The 23741-nt window shown below is 40.1% G+C and overlaps 1 protein-coding gene across 2 annotated transcripts; it reads left to right on the top strand.

The window, feature by feature from the left end:
• Positions 1-3213: 3213 nt before the first annotated feature.
• SUV39H2 (SUV39H2 histone lysine methyltransferase) lies at positions 3214-23741 on the top strand (the record flags this gene model as incomplete). 2 transcript variants are annotated; one of them, XM_080717267.1, is made up of 6 exons in its annotated part: positions 3214-3244; positions 5661-5806; positions 16182-16313; positions 18572-18718; positions 22449-22578; positions 23635-23741. In XM_080717267.1, 6 exons carry the CDS (start codon positions 3214-3216, stop codon positions 23739-23741), a joined length of 693 nt encoding a protein of 230 aa, XP_080573393.1. The 2 variants fall into 2 exon arrangements, with proteins under 2 accessions (XP_080573393.1, XP_080573392.1); XM_080717266.1 differs by having other exon boundaries at positions 16182-16853.

Genomic DNA, 23741 nt, shown 5'->3' with positions numbered 1-23741 from the left:
ATTGATTTTTGACAAAGGGGCCAAAAACATACACTGGAAAAAAGATAGCCTCTTCAACCAATGGTGTTGGCAAAACTGGTTAACCATATGCAGAAAATTGGATATTAATCCCACTTTTTCACCCTGTACAAAAGTTAACTCACGATGGATCAAAGACTTGGAAATTAAACCAGAGACCTTGAAGCTTCTTGAAGAGAGCATAGGTCCAACACTACAACACATAGGCACAGACAAACATTTCCTCAACAAGACCCCAAAGGCACAACAAATTAAAAGGAGAATCAATACATGGGATTGCATGAAACTGAAGAGCTTCTGTTCAGCAAAGGAAACTCTCAAGAACCTCAATCGAGAGCCAACAGAATGGGAGAAGATTTTTGCCACCTACACCACCGATAGAGGACTAATATCTAGAATATACAGAGAACTCAAGAAACTCAACACTAAGAAAACAAAGCATTCAATAACAAAATGGGCAAATGAACTAAATAGACACTTCACAAAAGAAGAAATTCAAATGGCCAATAAATGCATGAAAAAATGCTCAACATCACTGGCAATCAGAGAGATGCAAATCAAAACTACCCTGAGATTCCACCTAACTCCAACTAGAATAGCCATCATTCAAAACACAAACAACAACAGATGCTGGCGAGGATGTGGAGAAGACATTGTTGGTGGGATTGCAAATTAGTGCAACCACTTTGGAAAACAGTATGGAGAATCCTCAGAAGAATGGGAACAAATCTACCATTTGATCCAGCAATACCACTGTTGGGTATCTACCCAAAAGAAAAGAAACCAAACTACCAAACTAATGCATGTGTATCTATGTTCATAGCTGCACAATTCACCATAGCCAAACTATGGAACCAGCCAAGATGTCCATCAACAGATGAATGGATTACACAACTGTGGGATATGTACACAATGGAATTTTACTCAGCCATCAAGAAAAACTCAATTACATCATTTTCAGGGAAATGGATGGAACTGGAGGACATTATGCTAAGTGAGATTAGTCAGTCACAAAAAATAAGAAATCAGATGCTTTCCCTAATATGTGAGAGTTAGGGAGAAATGGGTCATAGGAGGAACTATTGAAAGAGGAAATCCTATAGAGGAGCAAACAAGACAATCTAAAGGAGGAGAAAGGAGGGGGAAAAGAGGAAAATCTCTAAAATGCACAATGTACTTAAACATATCGAAGTCAATCACCAAGCCAAGCAAGGGAGGGAGGGACGGGGAGGAAATGGGGTGGGAATTGGGTAGGGGTTAAATCAGCCATGAGTACATGTTTGTACACACAAGTTTTTTACCCCAATATGTTGTATGAATATAATGCACCAATAAAAAAATTTAAAGAAAAAAAAAAGAAACCATACCATGTATTTTGAATTCTGATCCTTTTCCAGGAGAGAGATGTGCAGGCTTTCTCATGATTGGGGCAAGTGTGGCACAACTCCCAGGAAGCTGCAAGGTCATGAGGGTAAACAAATACTCTGCAGCGCACTGTGTTACTAAGCCGTGTGTTCAGTAGATTAGGTACATGGATGCATTTTTAATGTAATATATTTCCAATTTACAATGAATTTATTGGGCTGTAACCCCCATTGTAAGGCAGGACGGATCTGTGATTTGGAGTGAATCAAGATGGTCTAGATTGTCTTCTTGAACACCTAAGTAAACAGTGGTGCAATGTACTGAGGTGAGAAAGTCTGTGGAGCCTGGAGCAGAGGGGATGAGCTCTGGAGGCAAAAGCCCAGGGTTTTTGTTAGTATGTTCAATTTGAGATGTTTGTACCACACCTAAGTGGAAGTGGATATGTCCATAAGGCATTGTGGAAAGTTAAGTCTGGGATTCAGGGCAGAGTCCAGGGCTGGAGACAAAAAGTTGGAGATCTTAGGCATAAAGATGGAACTGAGGCAGTTACATAGGGCATGAGCATAAGAGAACTGTGATCCAGGGCCAATTCCGGGACATGTGGGAGACAGGAAAGGCAGCTGAAAATGGGGATCCTGAGTGGCTGGGGTGATAGAAGGAAGCCAAGACAGTCCAAGGAGCACCAAGTGTTCCCGCTGTGCTGTGAGAGCAGGCCACAGAGGCACTGAACAGGTGGAGAGGGGAGAGGGAAAGAGGCCCTGGGGAGGACAGGAGGCTCCATCTAATCTTAAGGGGTCTGTAGGAGTAATTCTACCACGTGGAAAGGGTAAAGTTGAAGAGGATTCTATTCTTTACCAAGGCAATGAGATGCTCTTTATAGAACATGGCTAAATATGTACAGCTGAAAAATAAAAAGTACCCTGTTATTCCTCTACGTTTAACGTTCAAATTATATTTTAGGAGGATTTTTGCTTAACGTATTAAACTCTAGGAGGATTTTTGCTTAACGTATTAAACTCTTCCCCCATGATACTAAAAATTTCATAAACATCTTTTTAGATGAGGAGACAGTATTCCATAATGGAACCAACTATTGGCCACGTCTTTAATGTTCTACATCTACTTATAGTATTTCAAACTCATATCTACTTTGAACGTTATGTAATTTCTCGCGTGAAACTGAAATCCTTGGTAGAGGTTGTGCCTGCCAGCCAGCCATCTGGGAAGCCCTCGCAATGTGCTCTTCTAAGTCTTCTGCTTCAGTGTGTTTAGAACAGCAAGGATGGGGTGTGCAGAATGGGCGGGGGCGCGTGGGAGTCCCGCTTGGGGGGGCAGCTGAGAAGTCCCCGGAGTCCCAGCTAGCCCCTCAAGCCCGCCCGGCGGCATCAGGCCGACCTGCGGAACTCGAGTCCGCTTGCCACCCAGCTCCCGGGCGGTGCTAAGTGGGCGGCACTGGTCCAGACAGGTCACGGCCCGGGCCACGAGCCATACTAACGAACCGATCTGCGGGCGGAGCCAATACAAAACGATCCCCGAAGGTCTCGGCGTGCCGCCGGTGCGAGGGAGCTCGGCCAGCGGAGCGGCGGGACGACGGCGGTCGGCGGCCGCGCAGGGCGCCGGGGCGCAGGCGCGGCGCGGGCCGGGTCGCCGCGTGACGTGCGGGTGACGTCACGGAGGCGCCGCGCGTGACGCGAGCGCGCGCAGTCCCGGCGGCCCCAGCGCCCCCGCGCGGCGCAGTCCCGCGCTGGCCGGCGGGCGGGCGGGCGGGCGGGGCGTCGGGCCAGCTGAGCGCCGCGCGCCGACCGCGCCAGTTTGAATGAGCTGAGCAAGATGGCGGCGGCCGGGGCCCCGGCGCGCGGAGGTGAGGCAGGCGCCGCCCCGTCCCCGGCCCCGGCTCGCGCCCGCGCCCCGGGCCGCCGCCCCCGGCTGGCCGCGGACGCCCGGCTCCCGGCGCTGCAGGCCCCGCGGGCGCGGCGGCCGGAGCGGGGCGTGCGCGGCGCGCCCCGGCTTTGAAGTGGGGAGCGGGAAAACACGGCCGCCGGCGGGACCGCGACCTGCAGCTCCGCGGAGGGAGAGGAGATCGGGGTGAATGGGGCCGGGAGGGCGAGGCGAGCTCCGGCGCGCCTCGGGAGGTCCCGCGCGGCGGAGCATCCTCCGGGACCCGGCCTCCGCCGCGGGAACTTTGCGGCCGCGCGCCGGCTATTGATGGGGACGCCGAGGAGTTGGCGGGTGTGAGCGGGCGTGAGCGGCGCGCGCCCCTTGAAAGCCCGGAACTGGCCGTGCATTCTGGAATTGAAAGGTGTTTTCAAGCCCTGCTGCCCGCCACGCAGATTGTGACCTCATTATCCCCGAATCTCTTTTCTTTAGGATTGGCGGGGTTAGTGGGAGCCCCTGGAAGGGTTGTAGGGTGGCCCTGCAATATTTAATCTGGTCAACGAAATCTTCGTCTCTGCTCTGTTCTTGTAGGCTGTCGGGTCTTTTTTTTTTTTTTAACTATTGTTTGCATTTTTTATATGTTCAGTATTTTTTTAGTGCTCAAATGTATCATTTTTGTGGAGGTCTGTGTTGCCAGTCCTCTACAGTATTATGCAATATTATGTCTACTAGGTGTATCTTTTTAGAAATCGACACATCTAAGTACATATCCAAGAGGGACTTCCATTGCACGTGATCTGCCTAAGTAGATTAACTCTACTCAAAGCATGTTCAGGGTTTTTAAATCGAAGGGACTTAAGGAATCATTTCTCTTCTTCAGGCTTTCCTAACCCACCACTAGCAAACAATCGACATCTCTCAAATTTAAGAAAGTAGCTTTCCTTTTCTCAAGTTAGAATTATGAGTGGTTTGCAGCTGGTAAGGGTGGTGGAAATCATGCTGAGCGGTTTCCAATGGTGAAATCCTTGGGTTAGGAATGTTTGTTGTAAAGCCGGAGCTGCTGTTCTCTCTCTTCCCTGAAAATTACCTAAGAACAGCAAAGGTTATCACCACTACCTTGGAGAGCCACCAAAGAAAGCTTAAGTTAATGATAAATTTTGTTTGGTAACCTCAACTTTCTTCAATTCTTTTTTTTTTTTTTTTTTTTTCAGTGACTCTGAGACCCAGAAAGATTGAGAACTCATTAAAATCAGTAGCTAGGTCCCTCCCCACCCCCCCAAGTACTAGGCCCTGAGGACTTTGTGTCCATCTAGTGTTGAATGAAGCCAAGTGTATTTTCTATGTGACATTTTAAATATGGCAACATACTGTTTATAGCAATTTGAAGGTAAAATCTGCAACATAGTTTCTGGCTTCTGTAAATGTTATTAGTATGTTTGACACTCAGTTTTGGTATATGGCTTGTGTAAATTGAATACTATTGTGTAACTCTTAGCTTTAAACACAGTAAAGAGCCGGGCCATAATCCCAGCACTTGGGAGGCTGAGACATGAGGATGGGGCAGGTTAAAAGCCAGCCTCAGCTACTTAGTGAGGCTCTCAGCAACTTAGTGAGACCCTGTTTCCAAATAAAGTATAAAATAGGTCTGGGAGTATAGCCCGGAGGTAGAAAGCCCCTGGGTTCCACCTCCAGTAACACACACACACACACACACACACACACACACACACAAAACAGTACAGAAAATGAGTGTAGCAAAAATCAATATACTCCACTTTTGAATAATTCTTGCTTCATTCATCTTGACAATATACTTTGTATCATGAACAAAATAGTAAGGGGAGTTATTTTTTTGGACCATTCCGAAGTGGGGAAAGTAGGACAAATGAGTTTGTAATTATAGAACTGTATTTCAGTTCTTATGGTCCAATTAAAAGAAGTGAAAAAATTATTTTTAGCAAATTATTTTGTTTAAAACACACTTTAGATATATTCCTAGCGATATTATGTTTTAGATATCTGTGCTTTATTAAAACTGCAGTTTTATTCTATATAGACTATAATAGAGAAATAAAAACATCACCTTTGATCTTTGCATCTATATGGAATTTTAAGAAAACTTATAGACGTGAGACATTTTAAGTAACTTAGTAAAAATTAACTGATCTAAATTAACCATGGTAGGCTAAAAATCCATGAGAAAATCCAAGAAAACCAATTTACCAAAATAGTTCTTTGCTTAACTTCGTGTGAATACACATAATTGGTTTCTTGTCATATAGATTCTTAGATTATTAAAATGCCAGCTGAAGGATGGGAACATGGAGGTTTTAAGTTTTTCTTTTTAAAATTTTAACTGAGTAGCTGTTTCATTAGTAAAGAATTCTATTTTCTTATTGTAGCTTGGTGTGTGCCTTGCCTAGTTTCAGTTGATACTCTTCAGGAATTATGTAGAAAAGAAAAGCTCATATGTAAATCGATTGGAATCACCAGAAGGAATCTAAACAATTATGAGGTGGAATACTTGTGTGACTACAAGGTAGTAAAGGTAAGGCAAATATCTAGTCCCTTGAAACAGCTCTAATCACACATTAGTATTTTATAGTTCTGTAACATGAAAGAAGCTTAAAAATAAGTGAAGCTCTTTTTAATGTTTAAAATACTAAGCCGTGGTAAATTTGTATGTCCTATCATCTGTATCAGCAAAAAACAGAATTTTGCAACATAAAATGTCCTTCTGTTGAAATATTTTAAGGTGATTTTATCATTCTACATCCGACTCTTGGTTATCTCTATGTGGGTTACCAAAAAAAATGTTTGATCTCAGACTGGTTTCTCCTGTCATTCATTTTGTTCCTGTATTATATTTTCCTGCTGTCACCAGAAAAAAACCAAGAGTTTCAAACCAGCTTTAGTGTTAGTCTTCAAGAAACATCATTTATACTTCTGCCCTCATATCAAACTCCAGATAACTATGAGGTTCTACGGAATTAAATAGAATGGCCTGGGTTTAGTGCCTTGCAACTTCAAAAAACTTATTTAACTTCTCTGGGCCTCCTTTTATTTCTCTTAAAAATGCATTTATCTGTAATTGACCTCTGAAGAACTCTGAGTCATTAATCTGTCAGAACTTTCAGATAAATGAATCCGTAATCATGCTTTGATTTTGTTTTCCTTCACCTTTATTCTTATTTTTATTTATGTAGTATACAGAGATTGAACCCAGAGGCATTCTACCTCTGAACTACACTTTCAGCTTTATTTTACTTTTTATTTTGAAACGGAGTTTCACTAAATTATGGAGAGCCTCTCAAGTTCCTGAGGTTGGCCACGAACCCATGATCCTTTCATCTCAGCTTCTTAAGTACTGAAATTATAAGCCTTGCACTACCATGCCTGGCTTCTCCTTCAGATTCTGTGTTGTATCAGTCACTAAGTTCAGTTCTTCTTGTGACATGTCCATCTTTCTCTTATCGCCTTCCACCTCGGTGGGATCTTATGATCAAGCATTTTTGGCTACACTGTCAGCATCCCTCAACCCCTGAAACGGCCCAGTCATTTGCCATCTCTGCTGACAAACTGGACTGAGTGAGACTAACCATATAGTCAACTTGTTCACGTCTACTTGACAAACCTTTTTTTCTAGTGTATTCTTTGCTCTTTCATGTTAGCTGTTTACCTATTTTTATTACTTTTTTAGACATCTTCCTCTACCTTATTTTCTCAAAATTAGCTGAAGACTTCATCTCCCTCAATGGAAAACAAGATCCTGCAAGTCTGAACTCTAAATTTTACCTTCACCAACAGTTACCTGTATAATTTTTTTTTTCTTCTTTTTGGTACTGGGGATTGAACAAGGGGCATTCTTTCTCCCAGCTATTTTTGTTTTGAAACGGTCTTGGTAGGTTGCTTAGAGTCTGTGTTGCTGAGGCTGTCCTGGAACCTGGGATCCTCCTGCCTCAGCCTTCTGAGTACTGGTATTACAGGTGTGTGCCACCATGCCCAGCCACTCATTCTTTTTTTCAGAGGTGCCATCATATTTCTTCCTTATTTACCCTTCTAGAACTTTGCCCAATCTGTAGTGACTTTATCAAGCTCTCCATTTTCACCAGTTTATCATAGTTGATAAACATCTTAGTTGATATACATATTAGATCATTTCTATCTTTCAGAAATCTTCCTTTGACCTTTCAGATTCATGCAAATTATTTTTCTTCTACCTCACTTCTCATTAGTTTTCAAGCTTTATTGACCTTTAATTTACATACTTTCATACAGTTCACCTATTTAAAGTGCACAAATCAGATCTTTTAATAAACTTAGCCAGTGTTAGAATATTTTTGATTTACCTCTCAGATCTCCCTAGTCAACCTTCCACCCCAGCTCTAAACAATCACTAAATCTGTTCTATCTCTGTATTTTTGCCTATTTAGATATTCCATAGAAAAGAATCATACAGTATGTGTTTTTTTTCATGATTGGCTTCTCATAATACAGTGTTTTTAATATTCATGATGTAGCATATATCAGTATAATGGGTATATCACATTTATCCATCACTTGGTGGATAGGTGGATTATTTCCATTTGGAGGCTATTATAAATTATGCTGTTATGAACATCCATGTATAAGTTGCCGTGTAGGCACAGTTTTTATGTCTCTCGGAGTAGAATTGCTAGGTCATATGGTATTTCTACATTTAATTCTTTGGGGAACAACCAGGTGGTTTTCCGACGCTTTGCCCCATTTTGCTTTCACACCAGCAGTATATGAGAATTTTATTTTCTCCCAGTACTGACTAGTACTTGTAATTGTTTGACTTTTTTTGATTATAGTTATCCTGGTATGTATGAATTATATCTCACTGGGACTTTGATTTGACTTTCTTTTTCATGCCAAGCATGTTTTTATTGTATTCTTAATGGCCACTTGTATATGTTATGGAGAACTATCTAGTCAGCTCCTTTGCTCATTTTAAAAAATTGAGTTGTGCTGGGCATGGTGGCACATGCTTGTAATCCCAGCATTTGGGACGGTAAGAGAGGATTGCAGTTCATGGCCAGCCTCAGCTACTACTTAGTGAGGCCCTCTGCAACTCAGTGAGACCCTATTTCAAAATAAAAAGAATAAAATATAGGGCTGAGGGTGTGACTCAGAGGTAGAATGCCCCTGGGTTCCATCACCAGTGCTGCAAAAATAAAATAAATAAATAAAAGTTGAGTTGTCTTTTTTTTCTTTGTGGATGGAACCCAGGGGCATTCTACCTCTGAGCTACACCCCCAGCCCTATTTTTTATTCCTTATCATTATTATTATTATTATTATTATTATTATTATTATTATTATTTTGGTGGTATTGGGGTTCCTGGAAGCCTTTCTACCTCCGGGCTACACTCCCAGACCTATTTTTACATTTTTATTTGGAAACAGGGTCTCCTAAGCCTGCACGCATGGCTGGCTTCGAACCTGCGCGATCCTCCTGTCTCTGCCTCCCAAGTGCGGGGATTACAAGCGTGCGCTACCACGCCCGGCTATTCCTTATTTTGAAACAGAGTCTCACTAAGAGGGCCACGAATCTGTGATCCTTCTGTCTCAGGCTCTCAAGTACTGAGATTACAAGTGTGCGCCACTACGCCTAGCTGAGTTGTCTTTTTGTTACTGAGTTATAATTATGTGTATATCTGGATATAATTCCCTTACCAGGATACAGAGCCAGGCGTGGTGGCACACGCTTGTAATCCCTGCGCTTGGGAGGCGGAGACAGGAGGATTGCACAGGTTCAAAGTCAGCCGCGCTGACTTAAGAGACCCTGTTTCCAAACAAAAATATAAAATAGGTCTGGGAGTGCAGCCCGGAGGTAGAAGGGCTTCCAGGAACCCCAGTACCTCCAAATAAATAAATAAATAAAATAAAGTATTAACAATGGTAAACAAGTGAGGTAATGGTTTTCTTTTGGGGGGAGGAGGGGTACGGTTATAAAATTTGCAGGCCTCTGGTTTGTAGTCAGTGGGTGGTGGGGAGTAGGGGAGCCAAGTTTAGGATAATACGGGCTTCTGACTTGAGCAGAAATGCCCCATGACCCAAGAATATGTGAGAAAAACCTAGACTTGGTTTGAGGAAGAAAACTATGTGTTCTCTTAAGAAGAAGGTATGTGGCTTCAAATCCAGAATGATCTAATTGGGAACAGGGATCTTAAAGCAATTGGCAAAAGATAGTGATTGAACTCTTGGGAGTGAATACAGTTTCTTCTTCATTCACTAACTCAGGTATTTATTACCCATCTGCCATGTCCTGTTTTAGGAGCTTGGAATCTCCACAGTGAAGGACTTGAGAATGTGATCCCTGGTACTATGGAAGTATCTTTTAGTGAGCTAAAGAATGCTTTAAAAAGTGTTCATAATGTGCTTACACAAGGTACTTAAAGTGTTAAGTACTTACACAAGGTACTTAAGGAGAAACTGAGCAGGTATCCCGGAGAAACTGATATTTAAACTTAGTTCCAAAGAATGAAATAAAAAGCCAGGCGTGGTGGTGCACGCTTGTAATTCCAGCATTTGGGAGGCTGAGACCAGAGGATTGTGGTTCACGGACAGCCTCAGCTACTTAGTGAGGCACTCTGCAACTCAGTGAGACCCTGTTTCAAAAGAAAGAATAAAAAAATAGGGCAGAGGGTGTAGCTCAGAGGTAGAATGCCCCTAGGTTCCATCTCCAGACCCACCCACACACACAAAAGAATGAAATAAAAAGATAGGTGTGGACAGGTCTTGATGCAGAAGATAGCCTGGCTTCGTCAAGGAAGAGAACATGTGAGTGGAACATAGTCAGCCAGAGTGAGGTGAGGCTGGAAGGATGGGAGGACCCAGAAGGTAAAGGGTTCTGCCCTTCATCTTAAGGGCAGTAGGCGCCAGGCGTGTTGGCGCATGCTTGTAATCCCCGCACTTGGGAGGTTGAGACAGGAGGATCACACAGGTTCGAAGCCAGCCTTGCTGGCTTAAGAGACCGTGTTTCCAACTAAAATATAAAAAAGGTCTGGGAGTGTAGCCCGGAGGTAGAAGGGTTCCATCCCCAGTACCACCAAAAAAAAATTAAGGGCAGTAGGGAACCATTAAGCAGTTTGAAGCAGGAGAATGGCACGGTGAGGTGTAGAGTGTGTAAGTGTCGCTCTAGTGTGCCCTGAATGAGTAGAGGAGCAAGAGGCTGCTGCGCGTCCACGCAGAGCAATGGAAGAAGCACTGGAGGCCGAGCCCTGTGCAAATAAGGAATACTTAGAGGAAGAAGTAGGCTGGCAAGAAAGTCATAGGAGAGCTGGGAGAGTGGTCCTAGAGGGCTAAAGAGATTATGTCAACAAGAGATTTGAGCAGTGGGTCAAAGAGGAAGTTAAAGAGCCTATTGAAGTTAGTAGTCGCCGGGCATGGTGGCCCACGCTTGTAATCCCAGCATTTGGGAGGCTGAGACCTGGAGGTTCACGGACAGCCTCAGATACTTAGGCCCTCTGCAACTCAGTGAGACCCGGTTTCGAAATAAAGAATAAAAAATAGGGCAGAGGGTGTAGCTCGGAGGTCAAATGCCCCTGAATTCCATCCCCAGACCCGCAAAAAAAAAAAAAAAAGTTAGTAGTCAACGAGCTTGTGCCCTGGTGCACCCTTATGTGCTGGTTAGTGGCTAGCGAGCTGAATTGTCTTTCTGCAGCATGGAGAGAAGAGCCAGAAGAAGGAATTAAAGAATACACTGAAGCCGTGCGTGGTGGTGCACGCTTCTAATCCTAGCATTTGGGAAGCTGAGACTGAAGGATTGCGATTCGCGGACAGCCTCAGCTACTTAGTGAGGCCCTCCACAACTTAGTGAGACCCTATTTCAAAATAAAGAATAAAAAATAGGGCAGGGGGTGTAGCTCGGAGGTAGAATGCCCTGGGTTCCATTCCAGACCTGCAAAAAATAAAGAATAAGCTGAAGTGTAAGTAGAGTCAAGTAGTGCAGTTCTTCCACGAATCCTAGCCTTCACAGAAATGGCAAGAGAGGATAGAAGGGTTTACAATTTTAAAATTATTTAAAAACATTTGCATAGGTAGTAAGTGTGTGTGGTTTAAGAAACAGATGTTAGAAAGGGTCCTGTACTGAAATCTTCTACCCCAGGACCTATGTCCAATCTCTCACTTTTAATATGTCTTTTGAGAGAGACTGATATCTTAGAGAAAATTTAATTTTTTCTTTTTAAAAAATGGGAGAGGTTGAAATACTACTGAGAAGCAGTAGTGAAGGAGAAACTGAAGAGATGGGAAGAAGACAAGTAGTTGATGGAGGAAGGACACCTCACACCGACGTCTCCTTTGGCTTGTTACACATCAGTGGAAGGCTGGAAACTAGGAACAGAGTTCATATCCTACGGAAAACGGTGGAGGAGGTGCAGAACCTCTAACCCCAGCCTCACAGCTAATAATCCAGTGGCTTTCTGTTGACCATAAGAGTCCGCAACTGTGCTTACATAGATCCACTGGTACTTTTGTGGTTGGATTTAGATTATTCTACTACCAGTGTTAAATACTGGTAACTACCAGTGTTAAATACCAGTGTTAAATTGGCAGGAAAGAAAAACTAGCTAATGGAAAGATAGGAAACATTTTTGTCCATTGTTCTCATACACACACACTTAAAAGCTTAAGTGTTTGCTACCACATGTTGGCCATAGACAGTTCACAAAAAACAAAAATATTGAGAAACCATGAATTGTTATCAGCAGGGTAAGTTTAACAGCTTATATTTCTAAGGTTTCATATGATTTTTGCATGTTGTATGATACTGGTAATCATATTTTTTGTTATAGACTCAGAAACGTTTAATTTGCAACTCAGTGAGACCCTGTTTCAAAATAATAAATTAGGGCTAGGGGTGTAGCTCGGATGTAGAATGCTCCTGGGTTCCATCCCCAGTACCAACAAAAAAAGGGTGAAATAGAGGCTATCCTAATTAGGGAGAACTACTTCATGAACAAAGAAACAGAAAAGTTTGGGGTGAAAATTTCAATACTAGGGCTAGTTGCATGTGGCTAGAGAATGGTGTATGAATGGGCTAAAGTGGTAGATAGAGCAGGGGGGCAACTAGGACCCGTGTAAGAATAGCTTTCTTTCTTATGATAGGAAGTTTGAACTTTATCAAGAAGGATAGGGTATTAACAGTTTGGAGGCAGGGAACTAGTTGGAAGATTCATGTGATAATCCAAGCAAGAATTGAGGACCAGAAGTAACTAAAGCTGTAGAATAGGCCTGGACAGGAAGACGTTCATATCTAAAGAGGCTTGGTGACAGATTGGGAAGGAATTGAGATCACCTTCCTGGATTTAGCTCATGTTTATCATGATGAGGAATACAGAATCATTGGGAAAGGAGACTGGTGAATTCCATGTGAGTAGATTGTTTTAAGACTCTGTTGGAAGTCAAGTAGGCTACTGGATATGTGTGGTTGCAGATAGTTCTGGGAATCATCCGCATATGAATAATAATTACTACCAAAGATAATAGCAACTGGTGTGGTTGCCCAGAGAGAGTATTTATACAAGAATTCTTAACCTGGAATCCAAGTACCCTGAACTTGCCCAAACTGTTATATACACACCATATCCTGTGGAAGGGTCGATAGCATTCATCGAGTTCTCAAAAGCCATAAACACTTTTTAAAGTGCAAAGGCTCCAGCAGTAGTCCCGTGTGTTTAAGTGATAGAGGAAGCAGTCTCAGCAAAGAAAAGTAGAAAAGGAACAAGAATGAAAAAATCGTATCTGAGCCTAAGGAATAGTTAAGCAGTGGCTGCCACTTTACAGAGGTCACACTAACAGGGTTGACTTCATTGGTTTGGCAGTAGAAAATTAGTAAAATGATTCCTTATTAGAAAGGTGGAGTTAAATATATCTATTTATTGAGGCCCCAACAGAAACACTGGTTTCTGAGAATTTTAAGAAAAGTTGGCCTACAAGAAAGAACATATACCTGAACCAAGTATTCAAGATTGTCAAAAATTTGCTCTTAATATTACAATTTTTATCTTGTTTCAACATTCTGAACTTTAAATCCATCTCTTAGCTGTTTTCTGGATACTTGATGCAAATCTTAGCTTCAAGCATTTGCTCCTATTTCTCATCCTGCCTGCCCAGCACATTCTTTCACAGTGTAATTTGGTCTGCTTCCTCTTTCTTTGTCCTGATTATCTAACTTCATTGATTTCCTTCTTTATATTCGAGTGGTATTGATTGCCCTTATTATTTTGGCATTAAAGTTGCATTCTAGCTATTTCACGTATGATTGCCTTTTCCCAGTAAGATTTTTCTTCTAACAGCTTAATATTTCATCATACCCTGTAGTGACCAAATTTTCATATATATACTGAAATATTTGAATTTAACTTTTAGTCAAATATAGTGGTAAGTGTCTAAGACAAAATTAATATGCATTCAAAATTATATATGAATAATGTATGAATTTTTTAACCACTGTTTCCATTTCTGCAGATAATCAAGAGTTGATTATGTATCAGAATGAGATACTTACACAACATATAAATCTGAGATTTTTTACTTTTATTTGGAACTTAAGGTTATTGAATTAACTGAATTTGATTCATAAGTCTGATTTTTCTGGTAAAAATTACATTCCAAAATTGAAGTACATTTTTTGGATTTCAAAACTAAAATGTGCTTATAAAATAATACTAAATTTCTCTATTTTCCAAAAGTATTTATGTTTTCTAAGGATATTTACTATCCATTAATTTATGTAATTAATATATAAGAGTCATTTAAAAATGCAAGTGACTTATCCAAGATTAAACAACACAGTAAATTTTGTGGAGTAGCTGGGCGTAGTGGTACATGCTTATAATCCCAGCATTTGGGTGGCTGAGACAGGAGGATTGAGGTTCGTGGACAGCCTCAGCTACTACTTAGTGAAGTCTTTTGGAACTAAATGAGACCCTGTTTCAAAATAAAGAAAAAATGGGGCTGGGGGTGTAGCTAGGAGGTAGAATGCTCCAGGGTTCCATCCCCAGTACCGTGGAAAAAATATATATGTGGGGAGTAAACATTTGCTGGATATGATAATCTCACATAAAGCCAGTATTTGATTGTTTCAATTTTTTTGGCACAAGTCATGGCTATAGCAGAAAAATCTGTAGCAAAGAAAACAGGGCCATTGCCTTATTCTGGCATCAAAAAATTAAAAACTTAGAATTAAGGGTAATAGATAATGTTGGATTCTGCCAAATGGATTTCATATCTGCGTCAGTGTAAACAGTTACCTCCAGACAACAGTCCCAGACTGCTGTTACCTGACAGGAAGGAAAGAAATCTTTAGACCTTAGTGAGAATCAGCTTGACAAATACTTCAGTGTCTATCTAAGATTCTCCCGCCCCTGAACCACAATACATATTTCCATGAAAATACTTTTTGTGCCTGTGTGTGTGTGTGTGTGTGTGTGTGTGTGTGTGTGTTAGTTACTGGGGATTGAGCCCAGGAGCATTCTACCTCTGAGCTACACCACCAGACCCCCCCACTTTTTTTTTTTTACTTTGAAACATGATCTACCTAAGTTGCTGAAGCTGTCCTCCAATCTGCAATCCTGCTATCTCTGCCTCCAAGCACAGTATTTTAGGCACACACCACCACACTTGGCTATTTCAACACCAAAATTTAATACATTTTTAACAAAAAAATAGATTTTGACCAGTTTTCACAAAGAAAGTTCTTTTAATTCACAAGAATTACTGCTTGTTGAATAGAAAATAATAAAATATTAACATGCAGATAATGTAAATAAAATATACTCATTCATAAATGTATCACAATGTTCCTCAGCCCAATTTTTGCCCCAGAACATGTCAGAGATCATGTGGCCTTGACCTTCCAGATTATATAACAAGGCATTGCCTGTTCATTGATAAGTTATAGATAGAGGTTGGGTCATAGCTCAGTGATACTTTGCCAGCCTGCCCAAGTCTCAGTTCTATCCCCAGAACTTGGGGGAAAAAAATGGGTATTAAAATAACTCACATTCATTCTTTTTTATCATTTTTCTTTTCTTTTTTTTTCATGGTACTGATGATTGAATCCAGCTGGGTTCTACCTCTGAGCTATACCCACAGCCCTATTTTAATTTTTTGTTTGAAACAGGGTTCCACTAATTTGCAGAGGCTGGTCTCAAACCTACAATCTTTCTGTTTTAGCCTCCTCAGTAGTGGGATTACAGGTATGCGCCACCATGCCTGTCTCTTGTGTATTCTTTATGATGTAAACGTTAGAGATATTTTACTCTTTTTGTTCATACTTAACTTCTAAGTTCAGTGTAGGTTATACTTAAAGTTCATTTAAATTCAGACTAGCCACATTCCAGGTTCTCAGCAACTATATGTGACTAGCAGTTACTGTATTGGATAGTGTAGCTTTAGAACAGTTAGAGGATATGTGCCCATGACATTGAGATAGATAATTTCCCTCATGTCCAGAGAACAATATTAAGTTATGGACCTTAGAGAATGGCTGCATCTACACTAGCCAAGTAAACCACTAACGTGGGTCATAAGTAGTTAGCTTTAGGATTATATATTTCTGTGAACATGATAGAAGTTTTTTGTTTAATCCAATTGCTGTTTAGCAAAAAAAAAAAAAATTGTAAATTTTAGCGCCTATATATTTTCTCTAGGTAGGACTCTTTGACCTGTTGCCAAATGTGTTATGCCACATCCAAATTTATATGTAATATAAAAAGTTACATTTATATGATTTGTACTTGATTTGTTAGAAACTTGTGGCTGCATATTCTGAAATATTTCATAATAATCACATTCTGCATATTTAAGAATAGTAGTGGATCGCTTACTTTTTAAAATATTTTAAATAATCAGAATTGTCATAATCTGATTGTATTTTCTTTTATATTTAAGGATATGGAATATTATCTTGTAAAATGGAAAGGATGGCCAGATTCTACAAATACTTGGGAACCTTTGCACAATCTCAAGTGTCCATTACTGCTTCAGCAGTTCTGTAATGACAAGCATAATTATTTATCTCAGGTAAAGAAAGGCAAAGCAATAATTCCAAAAGACAACAACAAAGCTTTGAAACCTGCCATTGCTCGGTACATTGTAAAGAAAGCTAAACAAAGGATAGCTCTGCAGAGATGGCAGGATGAACTCAACAGAAGAAAGAATCATGAAGGGATGATATTTGTTGAAAATACTGTTGATTTAGAGGGCCCACCTTCGGACTTCTACTATATTAATGAATACAAACCGGCTCTGGGGATCAGCTTAGTCAACGAAGCTACGTTTGGTTGTTCATGCAAAGATTGCTTCTTTGAGAAGTGTTGCCCTGCTGAAGCTGGAGTTCTTTTCGCTTATAAGAAGAACCACCAAATTAGAATTCCACCTGGCACCCCCATATATGAATGCAACTCACGGTGCCAATGTGGACCAGATTGTCCCAACAGGATTGTACAAAAAGGCACGCCGTACTCACTCTGCATCTTTCGAACTAGCAATGGCTGTGGCTGGGGTGTAAAAACCCTTATGAAGATTAAAAGAATGAGTTTTGTCATGGAATATGTTGGTGAGGTATGTTCAGTTTATCACAACAGACAATGCACATGTATAGTTTGTGCTTTTGAAAAGTTACCATTTTACCTCAGTAACAAATTCTTAATACATTTTTATTTCATTTTCAAGTTTAGGAGAAGGATTCACTGACATGGCTAGAGATGTAAGCTTTACCAGCAAATATAAATAAATAAATTTTTGCTATATTGGACACTGTAGCTTTAGAACATTTAGGGGACATGTGCCCATGACATTGAATATTTTGAATATATATATATATATATATATATATATATATATATACATATACATATATATATATGTATATGACAAGTTGATATAACCATTTTATTATTTTCAGCAAATGCCTATTTATAGTCATTGAACATTGCATGTGTAAATTGTAAAATAACTATTTTTTTCTTAGGTTTGCATTAAGAAATTTAGACCTAAGTTTATATTGACTTTGAAACTTAAAAGTTTCATTTATTTGGCCAAACATGATTAAGATTAGAAAAATCTATTTTATATCAGCATGAATGATATTAAAGAGTAGACTCATGCTTTATGGGTATTTTAAAACATAGGGGAAAGCATTTATTGCTTCGATAAGAAAACCTAATATAAACATAGTGCTCACCATGTGCCACGTACTATTTGAAGCCCCTTATTAACTCACTCATCTTCTGAACGCCATGAAGTAGTAGTTATCTCCATTATCCTAGATGAGTAAAGAGGCACAGCCAGGATTCTAAAGGGCAAGATGCGGGCCCTCCCTGCACCTTGCTGCCTCGAGCTGAGCGATGGTTAAGCTGTGACTAGAGGTCAGGTTTGGCTGCACCCTGGGGATGGTCAGGCTGGACTGGTTTGTGAGTTATTGGAACCAGATTACCTGTAGTTATTTGTATGCATCTAGAATTATGAAATTATAAGAGAAACAAAGGTTTGATCTTTATATTTTTAGAGATTGTCCATTTATCATAAATCAGTCAAGAAACTAGATCTTAGTCACACTTTTTTTTTTAAACTTAATGTAGCAGCCAAATTGGGTCGAGGACATGAATCATTTTAGATATTTTTGGTTTCTTGAGCTGAGCTTGTGATAGAGCTATGTTCTTAAGAGCAGAACCATAGATGTTGTCCTGGTTCCCCACCCCACCCCGGGGGCTGGGGATCAAATCCAGAGCCTCGTGTATGCTGGGCAAGCACTCTGCCACTGAACTGCATCCCGGCCCCTGCGTGATGATTCTGATGAAGAATTTCATGAATACCTAACTTAAAAACCAAGACTACATACAGTTAACTACATAATTAGCATACTTCTGTTGTATAACAAATTTCCATTTGTAACTTCACAGATTATAGAAAAAATATGCCTTTAGAACTTATTTAGAACCTACATACTTGTAAGTGTAGTGATTTACATTCACTTATGTCCTATAGAGAGCTATAGTTACAGCTTTTTGAACAGTCTTAAAATAATGAAAGTAGCGTAATATTTCAGCTTGTCTTAAACTTTATTTAAAGTTGTTCTTTTTTACCATCCACTTTTTCTCCCTTTGTTCCCCCCACACACACCTTTCATGTAGTTCTTCATCCACGTTAATTTTTTTGATGACACTGGAGTTTCTTTTGAAGCATTGTAGTCATTGACCTGTTAAGTAGTGGGCAGATTTGTAGGTAGTGTTTCTTTAGTACAGCAATAGCTACGTAATACACTGTAGTTCTCTACCTAGGTGATCACAAGTGAAGAAGCTGAAAGACGGGGGCAGTTGTATGACAACAGAGGAATCACATATCTCTTTGATCTGGACTATGAATCTGATGAATTCACGGTGGATGCAGCTCGATATGGAAATGTGTCTCATTTTGTGAATCACAGTGTAAGAAGAAATACTTAAATTTTAGGCAAGACAAATAATTTAGTATTGTTTTTAGTAAGTTTCATAATTGAAAAATAGTTGGTTTAACCTATATACCCTTCCAGTGTGTGTGTGTGTGTGTGTGTGTGTGTGTGTGTGTGTGTGTGTGTGTGTTGCTGGGGATTGAACTCAGGGGCATTCTGCCTCTGAGCAAGATCTCCAGCCCTGTTGTATTTATTTTGGAACAGGATCTCAGTAAGTTGCTAAGTTGCTGAGACTGGCAATTTTATTGAACCTGTGGTTCTTCCTGTCTCAGCCTTGCAAGCACTGAAATTATAGGCATGCACCACCACACCTGGCTCCAGAGGTGTTTTTGTTTTGTCTTTTATCTTGTGGCATGGGGGATTGAACCCCAAGGCATTCTACCTTCAAGCTATAACCCCAGCCCTTTTCATTTTGAAACAAGGTCTTGATATAGATTGCTGTCTTACTGCATTGCTGAGGCTAGCCTCAAACCTACAATCCTCCTGTCTCAGCCTCCTAAGTACTAGGATTACAGTGTGTACCACTCAAAGTATTTTAATATGAGGGCCCATTTCTGTTAAATCATGCTGTTATAGTATTAGGATGATCAGCATTAAGGTGCTTAGCCATACCGTGTTTTGCAAGCTTATATATGTTACTTCATTTAAGCTTTACATTAACTTTATAAAATAGATATTATTTTCATGTCAGGAAGAAATTAAGCTTGGGAGTTGAGAAGTAAAATCACATGCAGAAGAGTCACATGCAGCCAGATGCAGTGGCACACACTTGTAATCCTAGTACTTGGGGGGCTATGACAGAAGGATCTCGGGGTCAAGACCAGCGTGTGGTAACTTAATGAGATGCTTTTTCAAAATAGAAAGGGCTGGGGGCCTAATCAGAGGTAAATACTCCTAGGTTAAATTCTCAGTGTCACCTCAAAAAAAAATCACTTGCTACTGTACAGGTGTCTAGAGTTAATGTGACAAAATTTAAGAATGTATCAGTTTCCCTTTATCCACTTCCCACACATCAGTTATCTACAGTCAGCTGCAGTTAGAAGTACTCAGTGTAATTCCAGAAATGAGCCATCAGTTTTAAACTGCATTCCATTCTCATCAGCATGATGAAATCTCATTTGCCAGGATACGAATCATCCTCTGTCCAGTGTGTCCATACTGTATATGTCACCCACCAGTTAATCACTTAGTAGCTGTTTCGGTTATCAGATTGACTGCCACAGTATCACAGTGCTTGTGTTCTGGTAACCCTTATTTTACTTAATGGGCCGAAAGCACAAGAGTTGTGATTCTGGCAATTGGGATAAGCCCAAAAGAAGCTATAAATTACTTCCTTTAAGGAGGAAAGTACAATAAGTTATTTTGAGAGAGATAGACCACTTTTGTATGACTTTTATTATAGTATATTGTTACAATATTCTACTTTATTTTTAGTTGTTAATCCTTTGCTGGGCCTAATTTGCAAGTTAAATGTACTTTGGTATGTATAAGGAAAAACCAAGCATATGTAGAGTTCGGGACTATCTGTGGCTTCAGGCATCCACTGGAGGTTCTTGGATAATTGTGTTCCCCATGGAAAAGGAAATTAGTACTGTATAAATAAAGTATATTTTCTTACAGTGTAAGAATGTTAGCATTGTTAATAAAATCTAAGGACTTATATTGAAGTATTTAGGACTTTTTTTAAGTTATAAATTAGTAGTCTTTCATAATTTGTGTAATTTAAACTAAAATCTTATACTTTATACTACTTTATATTACTTTAAACTACTTCCAAAAATAAGGAAAATTAAAACTACTGGGCCAGGTGGATAAGGCCTAGAAGGTTGATATTATCTCTGTTTGTAGAGAATACATTATAGATAATAAGGAAAATGTGTCTCAAGGAATAAGTTAAATAGCTGACCTGATAAGCCACATTAAACTTCTGTGGATTACAGGCCAAAAACTGACGTGCAATTGATAGTTAAATGTGAGGGGCCTCTGAGTCTCCTGTTTTCTGATTTACTTAAACTTTTGCTTTAAAATTTTTTCCTAGTGATATATTTGAGGTACAGTCATCTTCCTCTATCCCATGATAGAAACATCCCGTAGAACTAGGGGATTAGTTTCAGGACCCCTGCAGGTACCCAAATCCTCAGATGCTCAATTCCCTCATATAAAGTGTCCTAGTATTTGCACATAACATGCATATCCCTCTCATACTTTAAATTACCTCTAGATTACTTATACCTAATAAATTTGGGGGGGGGGGTCTGGGAATGGAACCCAGGGGCATTTGACCTCCGAGCTACATCCCCTGCCCTATTTGAATTATTTACTTTGAAACAGGGTCTCACTAAGTTGCTGAGGCTGTTCGCAAACTGCAATCCCCCGGTCTCAGCCTCCTGAATGCTGGGATTACAAGCGCATGCCACGCCCAGCAATGCCTAATACATTTTTTATGTGTGTGGTAGTGGGGATGAAACACAGGGACATTCTACTACTGAGCTACACCTCCAGCCCTATTTTATTTTTTATTCTGAAACAGAGTCACACTAAATTGCAGAGGGCCTTACTAAGTTGCCATCCTTCTGTCTCAGCCTCCCAAGTACTGGGATTACAAGAATGGGCCACCATGCACACCTTACCTAATACTGTTTGTTTGTTTGTTTGTTTGTTTGTTTGTTTATTGTGGTACTTGGGCTGGAACCCAGGGGCTTTATGCATTCCAGGACCTCTTTTATATTTTATTTGGAAACAGGGTCTCACTACGTTGCTGAGAGCCTAAGTAGCTGAGGCTGGCTTTGAACCTGTGCAATCATTCTGTCTCGGCCTCCCAAGTACTAGGATTACAAGTGTGCACTACCATGCCCAGCTATACCTAATACAATTTAAATAGTTGTTTTGCTATATTGTTTAGGAAATAATGAGAAAAGTCTGTATATGTTTAGTACAAATGCAATCCCTCCCCCACTTTTTTTTTTTTGTTTTGTTTGTTAATGGGGATTGACCCCAGGAGTGTTCTATCCTCAGACCTATTTTATTTTTTCCTTTGAAGAAAAGGTCTTGTCAAGTTGCTGAGAGTCTAGGTATGTTGAGAGGCTGTCCTCAAACCTGCCATCCTCCCTCCCAAAATATTTTCTATACTTTGTTGTTTAAGTCTGTGGATGCAAAACCTGCAGCAGATACAGGGGCCAATTGTACTCTCAAAACACATTATAGCCGGGCGTGGTGGCGCATGCTTGTAATCCCCGCGCTTGGGAGGCGGAGACAGGAGGATTGCACAGGTTCAAAGCCAGCCACGCTGGCTTAAGAGACCCTGTTTCCAAATAAAATATATAAAATAGGTCTGGGAGTGTAGCCCGGAGGTAGAAGGGCTTCCAGGAACCCTAGTACCACCAAAAAAAACCAAAAAAACAAAAACATGTTATCTATTCAAAGACAAACAATTTGATTTCTTAGTATGATTCACTAATATATGTTTTTGGATCTTACAGAATTTAGTGTAGTGTTCTCAGAACATTGGACAATTCTGAACAAAAACAATGAAACACCATGCAGCAAAAGTGAAAACAGTACTTTTGAATGTGCATGCTACATGAAGCAACTTAATTTCCACTAGAACTTGTAAGATGAATACTCTGAGGAAATGTAAATTTTCTGTGGCTTGTAAATGAGCTCTTTCACATCACTTTTATTAAAATGGGTGTAATATTCCTTTGTAGTGTGATCCAAATCTTCAGGTGTTCAATGTTTTCATCGATAACCTCGATACTCGTCTTCCCCGAATAGCATTATTTTCTACAAGAACCATAAATGCTGGAGAAGAGCTGACTTTTGATTATCAAATGAAAGGTATGGCTTTCAAGTATAGTTTTATTCATGTTAGTTTCAATATGAAGAATCAAATCATAATAAGACCTTAGACCATGTGCACCAAACTAATATTAAAGATGAATATCTTTAATATATATAAACTAGGAGTTTAAGATATAAACTAGGAGTTTAAGATCCAAGCCAGGCATGGTGACACACGCCTATAATCCCAGTACTGGGAGGCTGAAATAGGAGGATCATAGGTTTAAGGACAGCCTCAGCAACAGAGCAAGACTCCTCTCAGTAATCTAATTAGAGACTATTTCAAAATAAAAAGGGCTTGGGGGAAGGTGGCGTGGTCGCTCAGAGGTAGAATGCCCCTGGGTTCAATCCCAGTACCAGATAAGTAGCATTTAAGATTCAAAGCTCATCTCACTGCCAAAGCTAAAACCCAGGCCTGCCTGACTTGGGCTGGGGAATGGTCTTTATATCACATTGGCTTCTAACTTTTCAGAACTTCCACTTTGGAAGTTATAACCTTTTCTCAGTACTATACTGCCTGTGTTTTTAAAAAAAATAGTTGTAAGCCTACATTTCTGAAGTTTTAGTAAAATGCTGCTTCAGAAGAATGGAGGTATGATTTAAATCACATAGGAGCTCATTCCACTCCTTGAATCTGGCTTTTAGAAGGAACTGTTTGCTGTATTGTGACAGCATGAGTATTTTATTTCTCTATAAATGATGTCCTTCACATAGTAATACTGTGTTCTCAAGTATTAGATGAGAAAAATGATGAGACATTGTATTTTCCCAGTAAGTTCAGCATTGCAGAAATCTGTTTTTACAAGTAGGGCTAATATAAGCTTTACCTCTTATTAGCCCACACCATCCTTTCAGGACAATTTGTAATGGATTGTTTCTGAATGTTCATATTTATAACTAAAAGAAAAATCCTACATTTCCTTGGAAATTAACTTACTCTAGTAGTCTTGAGTAAGTAAGCCTTGCTAGCTACTTTAAAGCTAATAACAAATTTGAAACTCATTCTAAATCATCAGCTCTCTTTCTCTTATATTTCTTTTTCTGTATATTCAGGTTCTGGAGATATATCTTCAGATTCTGTTGACCACAGCCCTGCCAAAAAGAGGATCAGAACTGTATGCAGATGTGGAGCTGTGGCGTGCAGAGGCTACCTCAACTGA

The sequence above is a fragment of the Muscardinus avellanarius genome, assembly GCF_963383645.1.
Source record: "Muscardinus avellanarius genome assembly, chromosome: 20".
Taxonomy (NCBI): domain Eukaryota; kingdom Metazoa; phylum Chordata; class Mammalia; order Rodentia; family Gliridae; genus Muscardinus; species Muscardinus avellanarius.
The sequence above is the reverse complement of the archived record's forward strand: the minus strand, read 5'-3'. Positions and strand labels throughout refer to the sequence as shown.